This window comes from Myzus persicae, unplaced genomic scaffold (assembly GCF_001856785.1).
Source record: "Myzus persicae strain clone G006 unplaced genomic scaffold, MPER_G0061.0, whole genome shotgun sequence".
Classification (NCBI taxonomy): Eukaryota; Metazoa; Arthropoda; class Insecta; order Hemiptera; family Aphididae; genus Myzus; species Myzus persicae.
Window position 1 is genome coordinate 86,905 of NW_019104002.1, and position 22,600 is coordinate 109,504.

The 22,600-nt window shown below is 32.8% G+C and overlaps 1 protein-coding gene across 2 annotated transcripts; it reads right to left on the reverse strand.

Annotated features, from left to right (window-relative positions):
- Positions 1-6,170: 6,170 nt before the first annotated feature.
- LOC111037474 lies at positions 6,171-21,328 on the reverse strand. Of its 2 annotated transcripts, XM_022320070.1 has the most exons (5): positions 20,807-21,328; positions 10,769-10,885; positions 10,322-10,482; positions 9,624-9,647; positions 6,171-8,045 (listed from the first exon to the last, which is right to left on the reverse strand). In XM_022320070.1, the coding sequence occupies exons 1-5, from the start codon at positions 20,949-20,951 to the stop codon at positions 7,911-7,913; spliced, it is 582 nt and encodes a 193-aa protein (XP_022175762.1). In that variant the 5' UTR covers positions 20,952-21,328; the 3' UTR covers positions 6,171-7,910. The 2 variants fall into 2 exon arrangements, with proteins under 2 accessions (XP_022175762.1, XP_022175763.1); XM_022320071.1 differs by lacking the exon at positions 9,624-9,647 and having other exon boundaries at positions 20,807-21,290.
- Between the last annotated feature and the right edge of the window lie 1,272 nt (positions 21,329-22,600).

Below are 22,600 nucleotides of genomic sequence, written 5' to 3' on the forward strand. Positions count from 1 at the left end.
AGTGGCTAGTGTACTACATGTTTGACTCTAATTTGCAGTAAACTTTTCGATGGAAAAAAAAACTGCTCAATGGATTATAGTTTATGTTCGTATATATTCATTAAATAGATTTAAGGTAGGGAAATGGTCAGTTCGTATCACAAATTGCGTGTCTAACAAAAATATAACGATAAAACACTTTACACGGATAGTATAGTACCTATGGTATTGCTTATTGGCAAGAGTTTTTTTTATTAACCTGACAATATTATTGATTTCACTTACTAAAATACACTGCAAGTTGACCTTATTGTAATGAAACACACCCAAATTCGAACTGTTTGTTTGAATGATAACTGTTTTTCTAGAAACTTAAAGGTTCAAGAACAAACTGTGTAGATATAATTTTAAGATTTTTTTCCAGATTCGTTTTATAAAAAGTCGATCAAATAAATTGATTGGTAATCCTTTTGTTATACGTTAACGTCAACTTTTAATACTTACAACGTTATTACCTATTAGTTTACATTTTATATTTATAAAAATAAATATGACCAACCCGGCTGCTATTTATATGTTTGTCACTTGAAACTGAATCATTTTTTATTTACCTACCTTTGTGATGTAATTTTTAAGCTCTTAATCTAAAACCTGACGTAAAGCCTCATCGTTCATCATAATCTGTTCCACCTCCGTGACTGTCTCATCGAACGAATAACACTAATAAATCATCAGAATAAATATGTTCAATATCACCCATAAAATGCACCCTCTATATTTTTGACACAATACATTTCATTCATACTATTATTATTCTAAATGGATGTTTAAGTGGTACTTAAGTCTAAAATTACATGGTTTTGGACTAGTTATCTCTGAATAGCTATTTTTTTTAAAAATTCAAGTATAGGTACTAAAAAGATAAGTATTTTCTAAAATTTATTTTATTTTATTAATGAAACTATGAATATGACAATATTATAGTGTTATATTAGTACCTAAATAAAATTTACAGAAAATTCGAATGTCATATTAACGAGGCTTAAAATCGGACACACTCAAATCTCCTACAGTTTCCTAATGGCCAAGGAAGAACCCCCAATGTGCAAATCCTACGGTGTCCAAGTCACCATCAGCCACATTCTCACTGAATGCCGAACATACTACAATATCCGAACAAGCTAAAACCTGCGCGAAATATTAAAAAATCACCCTCAATCCATTGCCAACATCACAGCAGCCAATCTTCGAAACAAGATATAAAAATGATTAATTAGAATAAGTATAGACAATTAATTAATTATATCTTCTGTAAGCCCAATGGCCCATGTAGCCTTTTTTTACAATGCTCACTAGTGCAGTTGTGGTAGTAAGGAATCTGATCTATGGTCGTCAACTATCGTAACCCACAAAAACATAATCTTACAAAAGACACTTAAAACGTGATATTTACCAATATACGAGTAAAAGTTTTTAATTTAAGCCCTAAGTAGGTAGGAACCTATTATTTTAAATCCATGATCATTTATGAATCTATTGTTTTAAAAATTGAGTTGAGAATTATTGCTAACATCGTCAAAATTATCTTTATTTATCACCTAGTCAAGTGTTACACCATTTAAGATTCGACCAAATAATGAACAATTATGACAGTATTTTTAACTACAGTACTCGAGTCCCCTATATTGTTAGCATTATTATATTATAAAATTATAATAGGTACTTAAAATATTTGAAAAATCGTGTATTCTATATTTAATATTTTTAAATAGTTATAATAACAATTTATGAGGAACCTTAACTTAAATGTTCAAGCTATTTGACCAAATTAATTTTTTTTCATCGATATTTATAGAAAAAGATCAAAAATGTTTATAAATAGCTCTAACAGAGTTAAAGTACAGTTAATGTGAAGAAAATTATATGTCGAGGAACACTTAAAATCTAATACCTAAACATATATAGCACAGCGCGACTTCCTAGTTTTTAATTATAGTATAGTATAACAATTTGTAATTGTGTAATAAGGGCGGTCACTGTAATTCGCGGGCCGTAAGCCGCGGCCAGCCACCATTTCATTATCTTCATACTTGGTACTAATTTGAAATTACCTTATGTTGCTAGAACATTTTTCGGCGAGGAATGATAACTGCCAACCAGTAACCACAACGAATAACTTGTTGTAAGTGAAATTGAATTTGACGATAAACGATGGTGGGTCATAACTCATCATATTATGCACCCACTATGATATTAAAGTATAATTATTATACTAAAGACAGCGTCTATAGGAGCGTCATTTTTTATTTATACGACCCTTAAAAAACCATTCATCTTGCATAAATAAATCATTATTTTACTATTATGAATAAAACCATTAGCAAGCATGCCAATTTACTAAAAAAATTGTGGATACTATGTTTTTCTTATAACATTATACTATATTATACATCATTATATAATATGATATTTTAGAAAATGTATTATACTTACCTAAATATATACCTACTATATATTGTAATTATCCGTCAAGCTGTCGGTTATATATAGGTCATAGTGGCGTGTAACAAATGTCTTATGCCAGAAAATCGTTTTTTATAACCGTCAATTATAAAGCGCACCTAATTAACTTTTACTTTATTTTCCACATTCAGAAAGCTTTCAAAATTCGTCTATTTATGGTTTTGATGGATGTATATACATTTTATATAAATCTGAAAAATATACAAGAGTTTACGAATCTCAGAAAAACTTCGTCAATAGATAAAAAATTTATTAGGTAAGATAACATCATAATATGTATATAACTATACATGACAAATCAGAATAGTTAGCAGTATTTTAGCTGATACGAGTAGTACATACATTATTTTAGTAAATCAAAATATGACTTTCATTTTAAAGTAAAATACATGAATTAAATAACAATGATTATTAGCTTAATAATTATAATATAATACTGTAATAATATATTATACTTAAAATCTTAAATAGGTTACTACTTTTTTATTAAATTAATATGTCCTATACCGATTCTAGGAAGTATTATAATTTATAATATATCGACTATTGGAAGCTCAGCTCAAGGATTTCGAATATGTTGTTGGATATTTCGTTCCTAACTTAGCAGTTGATCGCAGATGTTAATGATGGTAATTATGTGTTTGGTGTATAAGACTGAAGAAGTGTATTTTACTGTCTTTCATGCTTCAGACTCATTAATTAATATAGTTTTTTCCATTGTATTTTTGATAATCTAGTTTTGTTGACTTGGCTTATTTTTTATAATTATATCTAAAAGTTCTGTTATGGAAATGATATAATCTGAGTAAACTTAGAACGGGTCTTAATTTCTTTGATCCTTTTTGATTATGTTTTTTGCAGGAAGGTACAAAATCAATTTTGAAATGTTTTTCATCAGGCATTGAATATTCGCAGTGTTCGTTATAATTAATATCTATGTTTTCCAAATATTTATTCAAAAATGTAAAATAAATGATATAATTCTCGATCCATCCAGTGTTTATTTTGAAATATTTCTAGATTTGAAGATTTCTGTTTGATTAAAAACTGAACTAAATGACAATTAAGAAGTAAAAAGTAGGTTGAATTGTTTAGGAACAAATCTTTTAGCACGCTAAACTAGTGCATCAAATTTCTATTCTGAAAACAGTTTTAATTGGTATTAAAATTTAATACTAATAATTATAACTCCTATACAATTATAAACTGTTGGTTTTTATTCGATTTTCGTTGTTTCTGATTGAATATTAAGCAGTTTACTTTTTAAATTAATGTGCATTACTTTTATTTGGAAATTGAGATTTAATGTGACCTTGATATTTGTCATATAAAAATAACTTATACCTAGGTTAGTATCATCATAATTGATGATAAACCACAAAATATTGAAAGTTCCAAATGCCTAAAATGTAATATTATATAATAGTATACTAGGAAGGTAGATATATATGTGCCAACTATATAATTTTTATTATTATAACGTGTATTTCGAGAAGAATTAATTAAATAAAGTATGGTTTAAGTAAATCATATTTTGTAAAAAAAGTTCTAAACATTGACAGCTGAATTGTGACGGTTTAAAATGGATACAAACATATTATTATGGATATTTATGTTATTATTTTTCCTATTTTTTCTTAATGATTTTTGTTTTAATTTTTAATCCTCAATATTCGAAACAGTAAGGTTGTGTTTGTCAAAAATACTTTTTATTATATTTTCGTTACTTGGAAAAAATTCAAATAGAACACATTACAAGCAAAATAACATCGTTACAATATCCATACCTAAAGTGTTTAACACTTACTTTCATCAAACACTGTAAATACGTAAATATTTTTTTAAATATTATACTTAAGTAGGGAGGTACCTACTGATAGATTAAATTTAAGAGTTTTAATCATTTTTAAATAATATCAAAAAATATTGGCATTTATAAATTGTAATGGACTTGAATAATTTTTTCATACCATAATTAATAAATATTTTATGGTTAGCATTTTTAACTGGAGCTTAGCATATTTTGTAATAAGAAATTTAAGTCGTTTTGAACATTTAATATTATGTGTTGTAGCTATTGTATGCTTAGCTGTTTTGGTTTCACAGATATGTCGGTGACTTGCTATCGGAAGCTAGTTGACATAAGAGAGAAGGTGGCATTAGCGATAAGGTTTGTTTACTAAAACGCCGTACCGTAAATGTTATCTGTGCGGTGGTGTGGCGTGCGGGCATGAACAGTCTTAGAAGTAGTTAGAACTTAGAAGTTCGATTTATTATTAGGTATATTAATATTAGATTATACCTACAAAACATTTTATAACATTTATAACCTCAACACAAAATACAATTATTATATTATCAAACTAGCTATTTGAACTCCTGATTAAATATAATGTTGTCATTATAAAAATGACAAGTTCTAAAATTATTCGTAACTTATCCGTTCAAATTCAATAGCAATTCTTCAATTGATCACTCACTTAAAAATGTACACGTATATGATTTAAAATGTGTATCATTTTATTCGAAACTATTTCAAATGCACGATAATTTAAACTTAGTAGATACTTGTTAATCGTCATGTAGTAGACCTTTTTAGTTTCCTATTAAAAAATATTTCTTATTCTTTTGAACATTTTACCAAAAACTAATGAAATTTTAAAAGTTGTTTTTGAGTACAATCTGTTTTTTATTTTCCAACTAGGTAGTAAGTTTATGCATAATATTCCCAATGAGCTTATTTTTCAACTAAAAATTGTTTTAAAAAAACCTATAGTATAAAAAGTTGTCACTTGATATTGTAAATCCATAGCACAACATTTTCCTGTGCCAAGATCTTCAGCTTGGATAAACACTCGTATTGCTCGTTTAATTAATTATGGCGTTTTATTATCATCAACAAAATTGGTGCATTAAGTAATAATCAATGTTAATCATTATAAATGTAATTTAAATAATGATTAAGAGTATAAATTATAGTTAAATTAAATGCCAAAAATCAAAATGGTTGGTTGATAACAAAAAAATAATTTGTTGACGTTCATTAAAATATACAGTCAAAGTGTTTAATTATATTATGGTGTAATGTGTAATAATATATAGAAGTTTAAGGAATTGTTCTGCAATGTGTATTATTAAAAATTACCTTTCTGTACACTGTTGAACGTACCATATACACAATGGCACCATGTCCAATTTCCAATCAATATAATATAGTGAGGTGCTGTACTAACACAACTTTTAAAAGTCTTTCGACTCCAAAACGTGTTTACACGCACATAAAAAACAAATCGTTATATACTATTAACAACGTCGGAACTCACAATGTTCTAAGTCTTTAAGTTGACATTTTTTTACCCGTGGAAATTGCTGTTTTCTTAGAATGTTCAAGGTAACAGTGGTGAATGTCACTGGTTGTGTAGTAAATTGAAATAAATAAACAAAATTATATTTCTAAAATACGTATATTTGAAAATGACGACTGTAAAATACTAAAATAGATAGATATGCAATAAAATCGACAATACAACTAATAAAATACAATTAATAATTTTAGGATTCTGTAAGTAATAATATAAGAAAAAAAACAGAATTATAATATAAACAACAACATTAACAACAACAACAACAACTATTTAAGTTCAATTATTATTTGAATATAATATACCTATAGTTGGTGTATATTATAATATTGTGTACGTGTGTGTAAGTGTGAATGTTTTGTTGTTGGAAAAAAAAATTCTACAATAAACGACTACGTATTACCTATATAATAAATTGATTGATTGATTGATTAAAGTATATAATGATGATAATAATAACAATAATAATGCTATATGTTGAAATTAAATTAAATATCAAATTATTAAATGGTTAATGAAATATAATGGTAATAATAAGGAATTTATCGTTTGAAATAAAAAGAAAAACAGTAAACTATTTTTATTCAAAGAATAGGTATTTTACGAAAAAATTATTTTTCAATCATTTATTTGTATAAATGTAATATATTTTTCAAGTGAGCAGCGACAATGAGTTTAAAATACAAATTTTAATTTTTAAATGACCCAACAGGCAATATTTTGTTTGCCGGTGTATACGAGTGCTTAAAGTGATGTTTTGTAATAGTTAATGTTTATAAATTTATGTAAAATTATCAAACATTTTTTCTACAACCTACTCGATTAATAATAATTAGTAAATTGTAAAAACAGAAATTTCAAGCAATTGGTTCGTTTTTGTGGATATACGTTGATTACCTACGTAGGTACTATATAAATGCGAGTTTCGTCTAAGTAATGTATGATTTTTATACGATGTATATATTATAATTTATAACTACAATAGTCAATAATAATAATAATAATAATAAATTTAATATTATCTCGTAAACGTTAAAATTTTTAAAACGACTGGTCGAAAAAAGTAGTTATGAAACGATTATGGCAATAAAATAATACTGCAGCGTTGGAATCACACCGTGCAGCATAGAAGAAAATAATAATTATTACTATTCTTTGGAACGACGCATAAATGATAAGCTCTCCAAGCTCAATGTAATAGTAACCCTCGTCATTTTCGTGATTTTTAATTTAATTTATAATTATTATTATTTTGATTACGATTACATTTGATTATTACATTCTGATGGGACACAACGGTATTCATATAATTATTATAGTATTATTACCCTGCAGCTACCAAATTTTAGTTACAATACATAAGGTAGGTATATAATATACGAAATACAATATCGACCGTAGTTTATTTTTTTGGTAGAAACTCCAGAAAAGTATTTAAATTGATGTGCGTGTTTTAAAATATAATATGTATTAATAATTAATAATAGTAAAAATAATAATAATTACACATTGATACGAATTTCGCGTTGGTCACAATCGACATAGTGAAAATGAATATAATATTATGACTGTATTATAATATAAGACGAGGATGGCGGAAAAGGAATGTTATTAGCTTAAGAGAAAAAAAATCGAACGATTCTATTTAATTAGGTATAATATAATATAGGTAATGCTGTGGTTTACAAACCGATTGACATATTATTATGTTGCTGAACCTAATAAGAAACTTGTCACGGCAGCGTTGGAAAACCTATATTAAATATAAATGTAGTTTTAATAAAACGTTTCCTCTCCTACATCCGCAGTGAAATAAAATAATACTATCGAAAATTACTATGGTCATGATAATAATAATAACCGCAGTAGTATAAGTATAACAGTTGCAGTGGTATCATTATGCTGCATTATAACTCGTCCGTCCTCGATGGATATTATTATTATTACCATAGCATTGTTGAATGCAAGAAAAAAATCAAATACAAATAATAATAATAATAATAATAATAATAATAATAATGGAAATTTTATACAGCGGCGGCGGTCCTATTGCTTGGCATCGATTGCGTCATCAGCCTTCCGAGCTTTGTGCCCGCGGAACGACGCCTGAATCTTTGTGGCGGCTTTGTGCAGCTCCGGATCGGCCAAGTCAACGTCCAACAGCTGGTCTAGGTCCGCGTCCTGTACACGACAATTTAATGGGTGTGTAGTACATTTTATGGGCGAGAGATCGAAAGAAATAGGTTGTATCTAACGGTCAACGACGATGAACTAAGTGTGACTATAAACTATTGCGAGTACTTGGTAGGCGCATCGCTCGCGTTTATACATATATATATATATACATTTTTTGTAAAAACTTGTCTGAATTGGTTGGTGACATGGCGAAACGATAATTTCGTTGCAATCTAGTATAGGGTTGACTTTTTATGATAAATAATCGAAAAAAATGTATATTCTGCAGCCTAGTGTACTAAACTTCTCCTGAGAACTTATTGTCAAGTATTGGAAAATAACCTTCAATATAATGTTGCATACCTACATTCTGATCGTGTGAAATGCAACTCTTCAAATTGTAGTAAAAAATGTTTATAACTCAACTTTTAATGCTTTTGAATTCAATAATGTTCGGGTCTAAAAAAAAGTAGCTGAGTGACGCGTTTAGCATAAACCTGTGCATATTAGTATAAAGTAGAAGTTTAGTTTTAGAACACATATTGTATTACACAATGTGATCGGCGAGTAAAACACGCTGTGGAGTTCCACTATTGAACTATTACCAATATTTTAGTTTCTGGGCGTGCATATTGGGTTTTGAATACCTAATGATTATATATTATTATAAAGGTATTTCATTTTTTTTTTCGGGAAGCACATTTTGGATCACAAAAAAAGTTTCTACTGTAGATTATCGGTGATTGTGTATAAACAAGCAATTTAATCTATATTTTGTCTTTTAATATGTATTTATTTAAATTTTCTAGTAATTTAAACACTAACAAAACACAAATATTTTTAGATAATTGGAGTTAATCTTAAAATGGATTTTTATTTATTATTATTATATCGAGTCTATGATACGACATTAGCACTATGTAATTCACGTATTTTAAAAATATTTTATTTTCAAAAGTTTATTGAAAAGTATTAAAACCGTAGTCGAGTAAATTAATATTAGTGTGTTAGTGCAATAAATATCACTGCAGCTATTCATTCATCACATTGCTCACTGCACATTTTTCATGTCACTAACCAATCGACCAATATTGTTGTTCATCTTTACACATCAATATAACCCTTAAACGAGAAAGAAAATTAACGTTACTTCCTGATGTAGAATTTTAATACAATTATAAAAATGTGTTTGGATTTTTAAAGTTCTTAAGTAAATTTTGTAGAAAATAGTTTTGTTATTTAAAATGTCATGCTATTAAAATAAAGGAAAATAAAATCATGTTTTTGTATTAAAAATATCTTGACTTTAAGAGAAGCTGTGGTTTAAAGAACAAATGTTTTTCTAACAAAACCTAAAAGAAAAAGAAAACCAATTTATTCAATTTTTTAAAATTAAAATCAGATCACGGAAAGTAAGGTTAATTTACTTTTGCTTATTTTTCTAGATGCATGAACATTTTTTACTACTCCAACCACCCTATACTCTGAAGTAAATCAGACCTCAATATTAGTATCTATAATCAGACAATTTTTTTTATATGTTTACATATATTTTTGTTAACTTATATACATTGATTAATTTACCATAATATTAACGCTCGTCGGCACCTATAACATAAATATATAATATAACCCTTTACAACCATATTGTTATCGTTAGGTAATTATTATTATCCTCACTGCAATTATAGTCACATATATAATAATTATAATACCAGCATTTATGCAAACAAACATTTTCTCTCCCGTGCTTTCATTATGTTCATAGAATTTTTGTAAAATGTAAATCTCTAAAATCTCTTTGTACTTCTTATAATTTGTCCCCTATATTGCAATATTCTTAATTTAAGATGAAATTTTCGGTGCCAACTGACATTTGTTTTATACAATAAAAAAAAAATATATCACTATCTTACTCTCGCATATAAATAATAAATATGTAATAGTATGATGTAATTTTCTGTTAAGACTGTTGAGGTAAATAAATTTCTAAAATTGGCCAGGTAGATATTAGACAAATTATAATTATTTAACTTTTTACTAAACTTTTGTATAAATATTCGACGTTATTTTTCATAGCATCAATTTTGGCTATAGCCTATTGATACTGATATGTTATTCATCTTTTAATTTTTAATTTTAATTAATTAAATGTATAATAATACCCATATCACCTATGTATTTTTTTATTTTGTAGCATCGCTGATGACAATGTGTCATTATTTCCTATATTATAACATTTATAACTACAATAAAAAATTATTTATTATATATTTATGTACCTTGTTTATGTCGACGTTTTTCAACTGTGATTCGAGACTCTCATCTTTAGAAGTCAAGCCAGAAGCCGTTGCGCCAGGCTCGTCTTTTCCGCCGGCCTGTTGTTTCCTAGTCATATGACCTCGGAATGAAGCTTGGATTTTGGTCGCGGCATGACACAATTCTGTATATAAATATATGCAACACAAATAAAAAACGAATTGTGTTTGTGAACATGTGTGTGTGTGCGTGTAAATTCTATTTCAACAGATTCGAAACAAAATAAAAAAAATCACTAAACAAAAGAAAGAATTTCCATTTATCTTGTAATAAATGCACACACTATTCACATAGTATGTCACACACACACACACACACACACACACACACAAACAACATGGCAACGAGTGTACGTGTGAGCGGAACGCATTTCATTTATGTGTCCTCGAGGGTTCGATTTTTTTCCTTACCAACGTCATCCGGTCGGAATTCCTTTTCGAAATCAGCTACTTCCTCAGATGTTTTCATCGTGTCGGAGTTTTCTTCTTCGCTAACCGAACTGGTCAAACTGTCGCGTTCTCCCGAATCTATGTACACACAAACAGAATACGACGTAAATTCGATTACGATACGAGCTTCCTTTGATGTGACATGCACGTAGGCGGCAATATGGCAGGGCTTGGGAGGGAGAGGTCCAAGCCTTCCAGGTGGAAAGCAGCCCCCAACATTATCTACCAATATACGTATTTTTTCATTTACTTCCTGTTTCTACGCAGGAGTTATTAAAAAGAAAATGTAATGGAAAAATAATTAAATTATCAGTCATGACTCATGAGTCACGACCAATTAATTATCTAGGCGTCTAGGTAATTATGTGAACGATAATTGTCGACTAACATCATGCGATAATCGAAAACGTATGGATTAATCGATTAGACAAACAATGGCGTGAAATCCCCCAAGTTAGTTTTCCGTAAAATATTTAAGTACCTACCTACTGAAGCTCTCGTCGATTTATAATACCTTATTTGCACTTGTGATTTAACAAATAATAGCTATATTACATAGGTATTGGGATTATTGTTTTATACTCCACAATTGCACTCACGGAGCTATACTAAACACAACATATATTACTATTATTTATTTGTAATACGTGCTCTTTAGGTCATTTCTGTGTACAGGACACACTGGTGGTGTATATTGTATTTGTATTATCGCACACAGCTAAATATAAAATATTGTACAAAGCTGGCAACCCTAAATCGTCATTAAACATTTAAAACGAGTATAATTTGTTTTACATGTAATCAATTTTCCCAGTCCTCCCATCTTCCTCCTCACGCTCTCCGTCATCTGTTGGTGGTATTAAATATTGAGCATTAACTCAAAGTGGCATGCAGCGTGCGCAAACATATTTGGCAAATCGCGATGCCCTACATATATTTTCAAAATGACAGCCGTATATAAATCGGAAATATAAATCGGAAGAGTAGCTGCGCAATGCATTTTTAACAAACTTTTAAAATTTTAAATCCTCATTACTCCATATAAAATTATACACGTCATTAAAACTTTTGAATCGTAGGTACGTTTTAGTTATACTCATTGCACACCCACACCTATCCTATATGTATATATCTATTATTTATGTTAGTCAAGTTATGTGTAATTCAAAAAAACACGATTTATGAGATCCGTATATATTCTACAATATTGTTATTTGTTTTGTATCGATTATTTGTTTAATTTGACATTGTTCACATTTTTATTTCAGTCATTAAAACGTGTTTGGGAAACAAAAAAATTGGAGTGACTTTCCGCATACGTTTTAAACACAATAGGTTACGAACACAATATAATACACTACTTTATTTTATTATAGCGTTTTAGTGAATAATGAATATTCAAGAGCATTCAAAAATCTAAAAAGTATAGTAATAACCAATAGGTAGGTACTTTAAATACCGAAGTGAAAATTTTTCAAGAATTATATATTATATTCAACGTTGCACAAAAAACAAAAATATATTATAATACGTACCTATAATTTATAAATAATGGATACTATATTACCTAGATCTAATGCATATTATAAATGTATAATACTACATAGGTACTAGGTAGTATGAATCTACTTATACGTATATTTATGAAGACAATGTCAGGATACTTTCACTCCCAAAATAATAGATACTTACATAATAAATATAATATAATAAAATACAAACAAAAAGTACATATTTATAGTACCAAAAAAAATATTTGAATACCTTTACTTCAAATACTTTTACTCAAATACTTTACAAGGGTGCGTATATAAATATATATAACACATTTACACACCCTATATGTGTTTTATATTATTATACCATAGCTGTTCTATAGATACCGTCGTTTTTGTGGGACTTTATATACCCCAGATGCTATATAAATATTACCTATAGGTAGCTTAAATTTTTGTTTTGGTTTTTGGCACTCAAACTATATATTTGAAAAATACAAACAATGAGAAAGAATACTCGAGGAAAAAATACTTGACAAAATAAAATACTCGACTTTTTTTTGTTAGTAGATAAAATGATAATAAAATGAACATAAATAGATGAACAATAAAAACAAGGGTATATAATAATAATAATAATACTAAAAAAATGTCTACTACACTATATAATGTGCATACGTATATATATAATATATATACACTACTTTTGGAAAGGGCGGTGTTGAGAAGGAAACACTGGTATATGCTGTGCCCTACATTTTTTTTCAGACTTTGCATACAGTAGTGCAAATCAATGCTCCATTTATTTTCTCGCACACTTAACCATTTTATCATATTCTTGTGTCTTTTATTTTTTCCGGTTTATATACCTTTTTCATCATTGGGACTAATTCTAACAAGGGGTAACTTTTTGTTTTGTTGTTAACGTCCATCTTATTCTCGTCATTCTAAACCGCGTAAAATAGGAACTCGACAATTCTGCAGTTGTAATTTTCCAAAATCTATTTTATAAAGTACCTTACTAATAACTATCATAATAAAATCTGATAAAAACCGCAGTGTTTATATTATAAATAATATACCACCTACCAATATTCACATAGTATAGAATAAGACGATCAAGTACCTATATAATAAATACTACATCACTATTACTGTGTGAATTTTAATTCATTTTAATAAGATTTCAGGTTTTATGTTGACCGATTTTATGCATATACTGAATTTGTGCTGCGTATTGAGTTAATCTGTGAATCTAATATGTCTTAAAATTATTATTATAGGTACTAGCTAGCATATCAAAAATCATGAATGATAAAAAATGATGGCCGTGGATGATAAAATGAAATATTATATAATATGTGTATATACATTTTTTGTCTGCATAAAATATAACTAATGGTGAAGATTTCAGTAAAAATCATTATAAATAATTATTCTCGGGGGAAAAATCTTGGATATAAAGTTTTCAAAATAAACTTATTTTTAATCCATCAATAAAATTATTTTCGCCTGTATGAAAATGCGTTACATTGTAAATCGTTCTCACAAGTAGCGCCTGCAATCTCTCTCTCTCTCTCGCTCTGTATATATATAGGCGTATTGTGAACCATCAATCAAACAACCTTTCGTGCAAAAAAAAAAAAAAAACAATTTCCACTACTTTTGCAATAAGGTCGTAGCTCACACAAAATGATATAATATTGTCTTTATAAGTTTTTATTTTTAAAATTTGAAATTCACTCCAATAATGGTATTTGTAATATTTGTCATGAATAATATTTTGTTTAATGTTCCTCGCTAAATGAATTAATTCAAAATCCTATACAACTCAAAAAAATTTAAGTCAAACTGTCATAGAATACTATACAAGCTATAAATCATAACATGATCATTAGCTCAAGATTTATATGGTTCAAATGTTTTCATTCCCAGTGAGTTACAGAATCAACTGAGAAATGAATTTGTGAAAACCAATGATCTCTACTTTATCTTAGTACACTACAAAAGTTCCACCTAGCAATCCTGCAGAGTTGCCGAATTTTCAAAAATCTAATAGGTACAATTATTGTATAATTACAGCATCATAATTGCAATAATGGCTTGAGTAGGTAGCTGCTATTGTTTATCTAATAGAATTGAGTAGGTATCTAGTAGACATATAGTTCGGTAATTCGAACCACTTACAAACCTTTGAAATCACATTCAAATCGTCCTACTAAAGCTGAAATGCGCAATTGGTACAAAATGTTTATTGTTAAATCAAAATTCACGATGGTTGGAATTGTTCACATGCGCCCATCGAACGCATAGGTAATATTATTGTAGTAATAAACCGAAAGCCGACTGGAAAATGCGTTTTATAGACGGATTATATGAACAGTGATTTATACATTACGTGTATTATGACCATCTAAGTGTAAAAACCACCAGAACGCGTTTTCACCGAATACCAACAAAAAATAAACTCGTCTCCCGTCCACAGATTACTATTATCACTATTATCATTATTATTATTATTATTATTATTATTATTGTACTGCAGCAGTCAGCCTGCCCGCCATTGTACTTAGCGTTTCCGCAATTCGCGTTGTTCGCGCGGGCAATTTATTTCACGACGGGCGTAATGTATTTAATATTTATACAATTGCGGAACTACGTCGGGCTATATAATAATATATTGTACACATATATATTTGTATAGGAAAGGTGTGTGCACCAGCATTATATACGCGCGCATACGGCGCCATTAATATTATATTATTAACGATTTATCATCGCGATTCGCGACGTGCATGTATAATGTATACAATGCAATGCTTAGGTGTAATTTGCAGGGTACCTATACGTATGTACAAAATATTACATCATATTTATCATGCAATTGTGTGTGTGTGTGTTTGTGAGTGGAGGAGGATATACGTCGACACGCCGCTGTCGGGTCTTTTTGTTTTTCCGAACCAGGGACACCCCTTAATAAATATAATACTAGAGTAGGTAGGTATATTATTAATAATATTATATATGGATTAATATCATTCTATTTAGATTGGTGTAAAATATACATATATATTGCATCCAGTATGGCGAGGGGTGGTATTTGTAGAACGAGTAAAGGAAAATGTTTATTCACCAAGTACACATATCATAGAATCTATTCAGTAATGACTTAAGCACATATTATACTGATAACTATAACCTATAAATTATTATATTCATTACCTACTTAGTAAAATATAACACGAAAACCTCTTAACCTCATGACTCTACGTTTCTCCTATCACTCATTTCCAATTTTGTTTTAAATATGCCCCGGCCTATTCGGTTACGTTCATCACGTCAGAAATCACATCATTTTATACATATAATATGATGTGCGGGCACCTAATTACCTTTATATATATTAAAGTTTAAAACATAATAGTATTTACAGAAAATAAACCGGCCAACTAGTGCGGTGGACGCAGAGTAGTTCAAATAATAAAAATAATTCTAATCATTGAGAATTAATATCGAGAATCGCAGTAGTAGTAATGATAATAGCACCTATCTACATCGTATACAAGTGTTGAACAACCGTGATTTTCCGTTCGTACCCATGAACGCTATTCCACGTAGAAGTTTACGAAGAAAGAATTTTCACCCACACTGCTAGTAATGAAAAATCGACAACAAACTAATTAAACTTCTTTGTAATAATATAACTGCGGAGTGAACGTCCGGTGGTGGGAGGAAGAGGCAGCGACCCGAGTTTAAAACTGCGGACGTCTGCGTGCTGCAGATATAATATGCTGATAATATATTCGAATATATGTTGTATCTGTATAGGAATAAATAAGAAAAACGCACCGCAGTTCGTCGCAAAACTATTGAATATAAAATATAATATTATAGTATAAGTAGGTATGTATTATTATTATTATAGATTCGCACATTGCAGCGTGAAACGTAAGCTTCGCCGCTCGAAAAACGTTTGCTTATTTTTTTAACTCGGGTTTTTTTTTTACACATTATGCAAAAACGCAAAAGATGTCCCCGATCGATGGAATCCGCTGCCGGTTCCGGAAGGATAAAGGAGGTCAGCGCTGTGCGTCAGGTATATAAAATAGGTGGCTGCAAATACGAAAAGACGGCGCGCATAGTCACAGTGATTTCTGCTTAATGAGATCAATGGGCAACGGGCAATGCGCTGTAGATCATTTTATTTATAATCAACCAATATTGATTCTGTAAAATAATTTTTATTTATTATTTGTCTTGGGATTATGCTATAAACCGTGGTGGACTGCTGCAGCATTATAACCGGAAGTGATCGCATTAAGCGAAACACTATAATCACATTTTTTTAACCCTAAACTTCAGCTATAATGTGCTTTTTACTTTTATTCCTACATAGGCTATAACAACTGAAGTCTAATGATAGGTACATTATGTATAATGCATCGTATGTTCAACGATAATATATAAGACGATGGATATTGTTACCAATGCATCCGCGTTGTTGGTATTTTCATTTTTACAGGCTCATTCGCTCGCTCGTCCCTGCGGCAGCATATATATAACCTGGTCAGTGGTCACCTACTTATTGCATAATATTAAAGCAGGTAAAGGCAATAGTAATAATAATATATGTTCGAAAATCGAAGTGATTATATAGATCTATCCATCCCCCCTCCATCCCTGGACGTAACCAAGTATAGTATATACAAGACAAAATGGGGTAGTAAGGGGGGGGGATGACCGGTGACGGTGGTCGGGCAGGGGTTCGCCATAGATATGGGATGTATGTGTGTGTCTTTTGTGTACATGTCTGGGTGTGTGTGGGTGTCTTTGTGTGTATCTTTGTGTCTGTGTGGTGGTTTTCGGCGGCGGACTGCATCGATCGTGGCGCGCGGTAGTTAGGTCGTTCGCGGGGGGTGTGAGCGTACGCGCGTCGCAAGCGAGGGCGGCCCGTGTCGGTCATTGGAGGTCATCAGGTCGCGCGTTCGACCAAGGCCGCGCGTCACCTTCTCGGCAATTATATCGCTACACTGCCACTACTATTCCTGTTACTGCTATTTCCCATGTTTACTATATGTATACATATTATATGATATATATATATATGTATATATGTATATGTATATATATATATATATGTATATGCGCATATATATATATATGTATATTACCACTATATTATAGTCGTGTTATACATATAATAGGTACTTAAACTATATACTGCATAGAACTGCGGCTGTATGTGTATACATTACAACACTCCGTTATACCCACCACCCACCCGCCTACTCATCACGGCCGCAGACTCCACCCGCGTCACTATGAAGCCTCGTTATTATTGTAATATTATACAATATATTATGGTATGCATGCGCTAAAATATCATATTATATTATGATCGCCGTCAACGAGGAAGCTGCAGCTTGCAGGCATGTGTACCCGACGTTATGCGCTGAACAAACAAAATGAGCTTTCGAATAACATTTCCTACCACCCGAAACGGGACTTGTCCGTAACAGTTTGATCGTATTCGCTTATATCGGCTAGGCTAGCCAGAGGAGGGAGGGGGTACTACAAAACACTAATAATAATAATAATAATAATAATAATAATAATAATAAAAATAATGATAATGTATAAAATAAATAGTAACATTACGTTCTGCGCACGACCCCTGATGATGTAGTGTACCCATACAGCACTATCGAGTTACACCGCGGGACTAAAATATATGTATATACTTGAATACGCTAGGGTCGAAATTTCATTTTAATACGACCCAGCCATCCAACCGTCAAGATGATAAAACACTCTGACCTTTTCCATACATTATATGCGAGCCTTTCACGTTCGACAAGTTTCCTGCAGTCACGAATTCTTATATATATATCTGTGTATCAAGTTGGCCGTTGGGAATAGGGTTGTGATGGGGTTTGAATATAAACCTTCCTGCAGGTCGTTCTTTTAAAATGTTCATATCTACGTAGGTGGTATATTTTGTGGAATATTATCAGTATGTATATGAATCGTAAGACCTGAGATGGAAAACCTATTTGATTTTCCCCGTGAAACCGTATTTCTCAAAAATATACGCCTCGGTCGGCAGTGGGCCTCGACTGCCACCTCTCATTGCCGCCGCTAAATAATAAATCACCATATTCGGATGCATAGAGTTTGGCGCCACTGCGGCACTACAATAAATTCGCGTGTATTGCAATATATTATAATATGAAGCACAACGTTATGCATAAATAATGTACTGCAGTGACTGTAATAAACGAGTATTTTACGTCATATTTTAAAATGATGTATAGAACATGACGTCGTGGTCTTAACGTTTAGTAATGTTCAATATGATGACTGATGACAATAATTATAATAATAATAATAATATACAACATACGAAGACACCAAAAGATGATCGTGATTATTATTAAAACAATAATATATATACTTACGTGCGCGGGCGTGTGTAGTGAGAGACGGTTTCGTGCTGCCGCTGCTGCAGGTGTAATGTAGGTACTTTAACGCGCGAGTGTACGGTTATTGAAAAGTGTTGGTATATCGGTGGCGGAGGAGGTGGTGTTTATTGTAAACGGTGAAATATAATAAATTATCGAACAAATATATTATATTTTTATTATAATATATTATAAACTCTGCACGCAGGTGGTGTGGCACAGGTGTAAGCTGTGTAGCGCGCTGCGGCGTTTGCGTGTGTGTGCAGTACGCAACGGTTTTTTCTAAATTTTTTTTTTTTAAACGCCGTGTGATACGCTAGTTAGAATTTTAATAATTAATAATGAAAACAAATAAATATGATGAAATATCGCAGTGCAGTTGTTATTATTTCGTTGGTTTGACGCGATTTCGTTATATTGTGATGTACAGGCGGGACGACGACTACGACGACGACGGGGTGGTCTAGCGCGAAAAGAGATATAGAGACGGACGCGGCGCGCTGTCTGGTCTGGCGGCGGCGTCGGCGGTATCGGTGGTGGTGGCGGCGGTGGTGGCGGTGGCGGTGGTGGTCGCTTTTCGGTTCGCGTTCGAGGAGCAGCCGTAGGAGTCAGAGTAGAATGTAGTAGCAGAGTGCCGTCGGTGACGGTGGCCGGCGAGCGTATGACGGCGCGGCGGCGGATTCGTGCGACTATATACCGCGGCGCGACGTGCCCCGCACGTTGTAAAACGTACGGCGGTGGCGGCACAGAGCGCAAACGCCGCCGGTCGAGCGCGTATATATTATTATTAGGTATACATATACATATACGAGCACTTGTCCTACGTGTGCGTGTGTGTGCGTGTGTGTGTCGGAATTGAAAAAAGCTGTGGCGGCGGCGGGTGGAATATACGTATAATGCCGTTCGCGTATATATATATATATATATATATGTATAGCGTATATGCGGCAGCGCCGGCGCCCCTGACACTCCCTGGCGGTGAGGCCGAGCAGTGCGCGCCGCGGCGAGTCGGTGGCCGCCCTCGCCGCGCGCATAATCGCCATGATACACCGCCACCACGTCGTCTCGGCGCGCGCGATCCCCGCCGCCGCCGCAGCGCCAGGGACTTCGTTGCATACACAATAACGCGATATCGTAGATAGGTGTATATGTACTGCGTGCGACGTACGCCGCATAGGTATGCGGAGGATGTGGCGTACCTTGTAAAGGCCCCACGCCCTGCCTGACACCCTCCCGGATCCCACCCGCCTAAACCCACACCGTGCCCTACTCATGCCGCGAGAGTCGCGATGTGTGGCACAGATACGAGAGATATATTGTCCTCTATTTTGTTACGTGCTGTGCGCCACCAGGCTAATTAAGCGACGGGATTTACATCAAATCCAATGTTTCAGTGGTATTTGGAGCAAAAATTCAGTCGTTTATTTATCTATTTTTTTCGAAATCTAGGCTAATTAAGCGACGGGATTTACAACAAATCCAATGTTTCAGTGGTATTTGGAGCAAAAATTCAGTCGTTTATTTATCTATTTTTTCGAAATCTGCTTACGATCACCGTCGTCGAGCGTTTTATGTGTATAGAATATATACGTACATTAATATAGTTGCTGACGCTGGCGCAGAGTATTGTATTACTATATTTACGGTTCTTTTGTGTGCGTATCGTAAAACGTCATAATAATAATATTGTGATATTATAATATACGAGCACGATTTATAATATTATAATTATACTACGAAAAAAAATACCTACGGGTGACTTTAGGGTGGTCGTTAAAAACAGATTAGTTAAAATTACAAACATGACAACAGCGACCAACATAATCATATGTTCTATATATTTATATATATATCATGTTCACTTATATGATACGTGTCACGTCTTAACGATATCGTCCGCTGGTAGATCCTATATTATGCATCGACGTGTACTCTCGTGTATGACACGTCATAATATAATAAATAATAAAGCATGGTTGGTGGCACACACGTCGAGACGGAACCGTCATTATTTTTTTGTTATTTGCGAAGCGTCCACTTACCGTCACTCAACGGTATCAAGAGCGTTTCGGCCGAGTCCGACTCGGCGGCCGAGGACAGTTTGTTGGTGACCTCCCCTCCTCCGCCATCTCCTCCCACGCCTTCACCGACGACGGCGCCTCCGTCTTTGCTCGGGTTACAGCCCATGACGACGGTCGGCCGCGTGCATCACCCGCGGTTCTTCCTCCGCCGCCCGACGACCGGACTGCATCCGATGGCCACCACCGTCGCTATAGAGTCCACCGCCGGCCACGGCTCTCGCTGCAGTATCGTGGTGGCCGGCGAAATAGAATTCCGTGCTGCAGACGCTATACGCTCGAGGCGACTACAGTAGCGTCGTGTCGCAGCGTGTAGCGTCGACGTACATCAACCGCCGAGCCGTAAGTACGGTTTGCGTGGGTAGTGCGGTGCAAACGACTACGAGGCGCATAGGTATTTTCGGTAACGGACGAGAACGACAGGGGCGAACGAGTGGCAGGGAAAGAAAGACGGGCGGAGGGAGAGACGACGACGGGGAAGGGGCGAGAAAAATAGCGACTTCACTGCGGCCGTAATACTGTACACGTATAAACTGAGGAATATATTATGCCGTAATACGTATATAATAATATAAGAGCGGTAGTGGAGCAGGCGTACCTATTTTTTAGGGTCGCCCAACCCTCTCCGTCTGCAGGCAGAGTTTCATTCACTGTTTAATGCACGTAAACAGGTATATACCTGTATAGTACAGTCGTTATATACTTCGCCCCCGTCTTGTGTTTTATTTATTTTTTCCTAAAAAAAAGACGAAAAACGCACATCGTCTACGACGGCCATCCGCGCCGTTTATTATACGGCCAGGTTATATATGTATACATAGGCAGTCTAGAATGTAAGTGTATTATTAAGAGTTCGGTTGCCTACGGTAACAGGCAACGGCAACAACAATAATAATAATAATAATAATAATAATAATAATAATAATAACAATAATAATAATGTGTACATGAAATTAAACGGGGGCTAGGTATATGGACATTTACTCTAGAACGGCCGACTGGTGTGTGCCGGAATGGGCAGAGGGGAGAGTCCCTCCCCACCGCGCCGTCCGCGAAGTATTTTATTGTGCACACTGCACATATATAGCGACTGGACGCCGTCGAGTTTTTATTCGCGTTCATCACGCATTCATATTATACGTACATAATATATAATATCAACCCCCCCGCCGCTAAGAGGAGGTACATAAATAAATATATTATACAGCTAGGTCAATGGTTTGTGTGTATAGTGACTACGGTGGAGGTACCGCCGATTTCAAAGATTTTTAGGCTGCTGAGTAAATCATTCATCAGTTTCGTATCGGCACCTCGCGAGATATGCGCCTGATAAAATGTACTATACCCGAAAATATAAATGCTAATACCATGGTCTTAAAAATATTTATTATTATTATTATTATTGCTTTTAGGTTATTGGATTATGACTAATTACTGTCATTAAGTTGTACGACATTATTTTTAAGTTGAAAAATTAAAACACATTTTTATAATGACGTGAGAAGGATATAATTGCACCATGTTTCTCGCTACACAATTAAGCCGTAAATATCGATCAAATTGTTATTTTTTTTTTTCCAAAAGTGTTATTTTGTGACTTAGTCTAAAAATGAGTCTGTCCATGCGCACGCCTGTAATATTTCATTTTTATTAGTTCTCCAAAAAGATAACGGGCCCTTAATAAACAAGTTCGTGTAAGCGGGTATAGATAGTTATTAAATATAATCAAATGGCATTTATATTGTACACATTTGACAT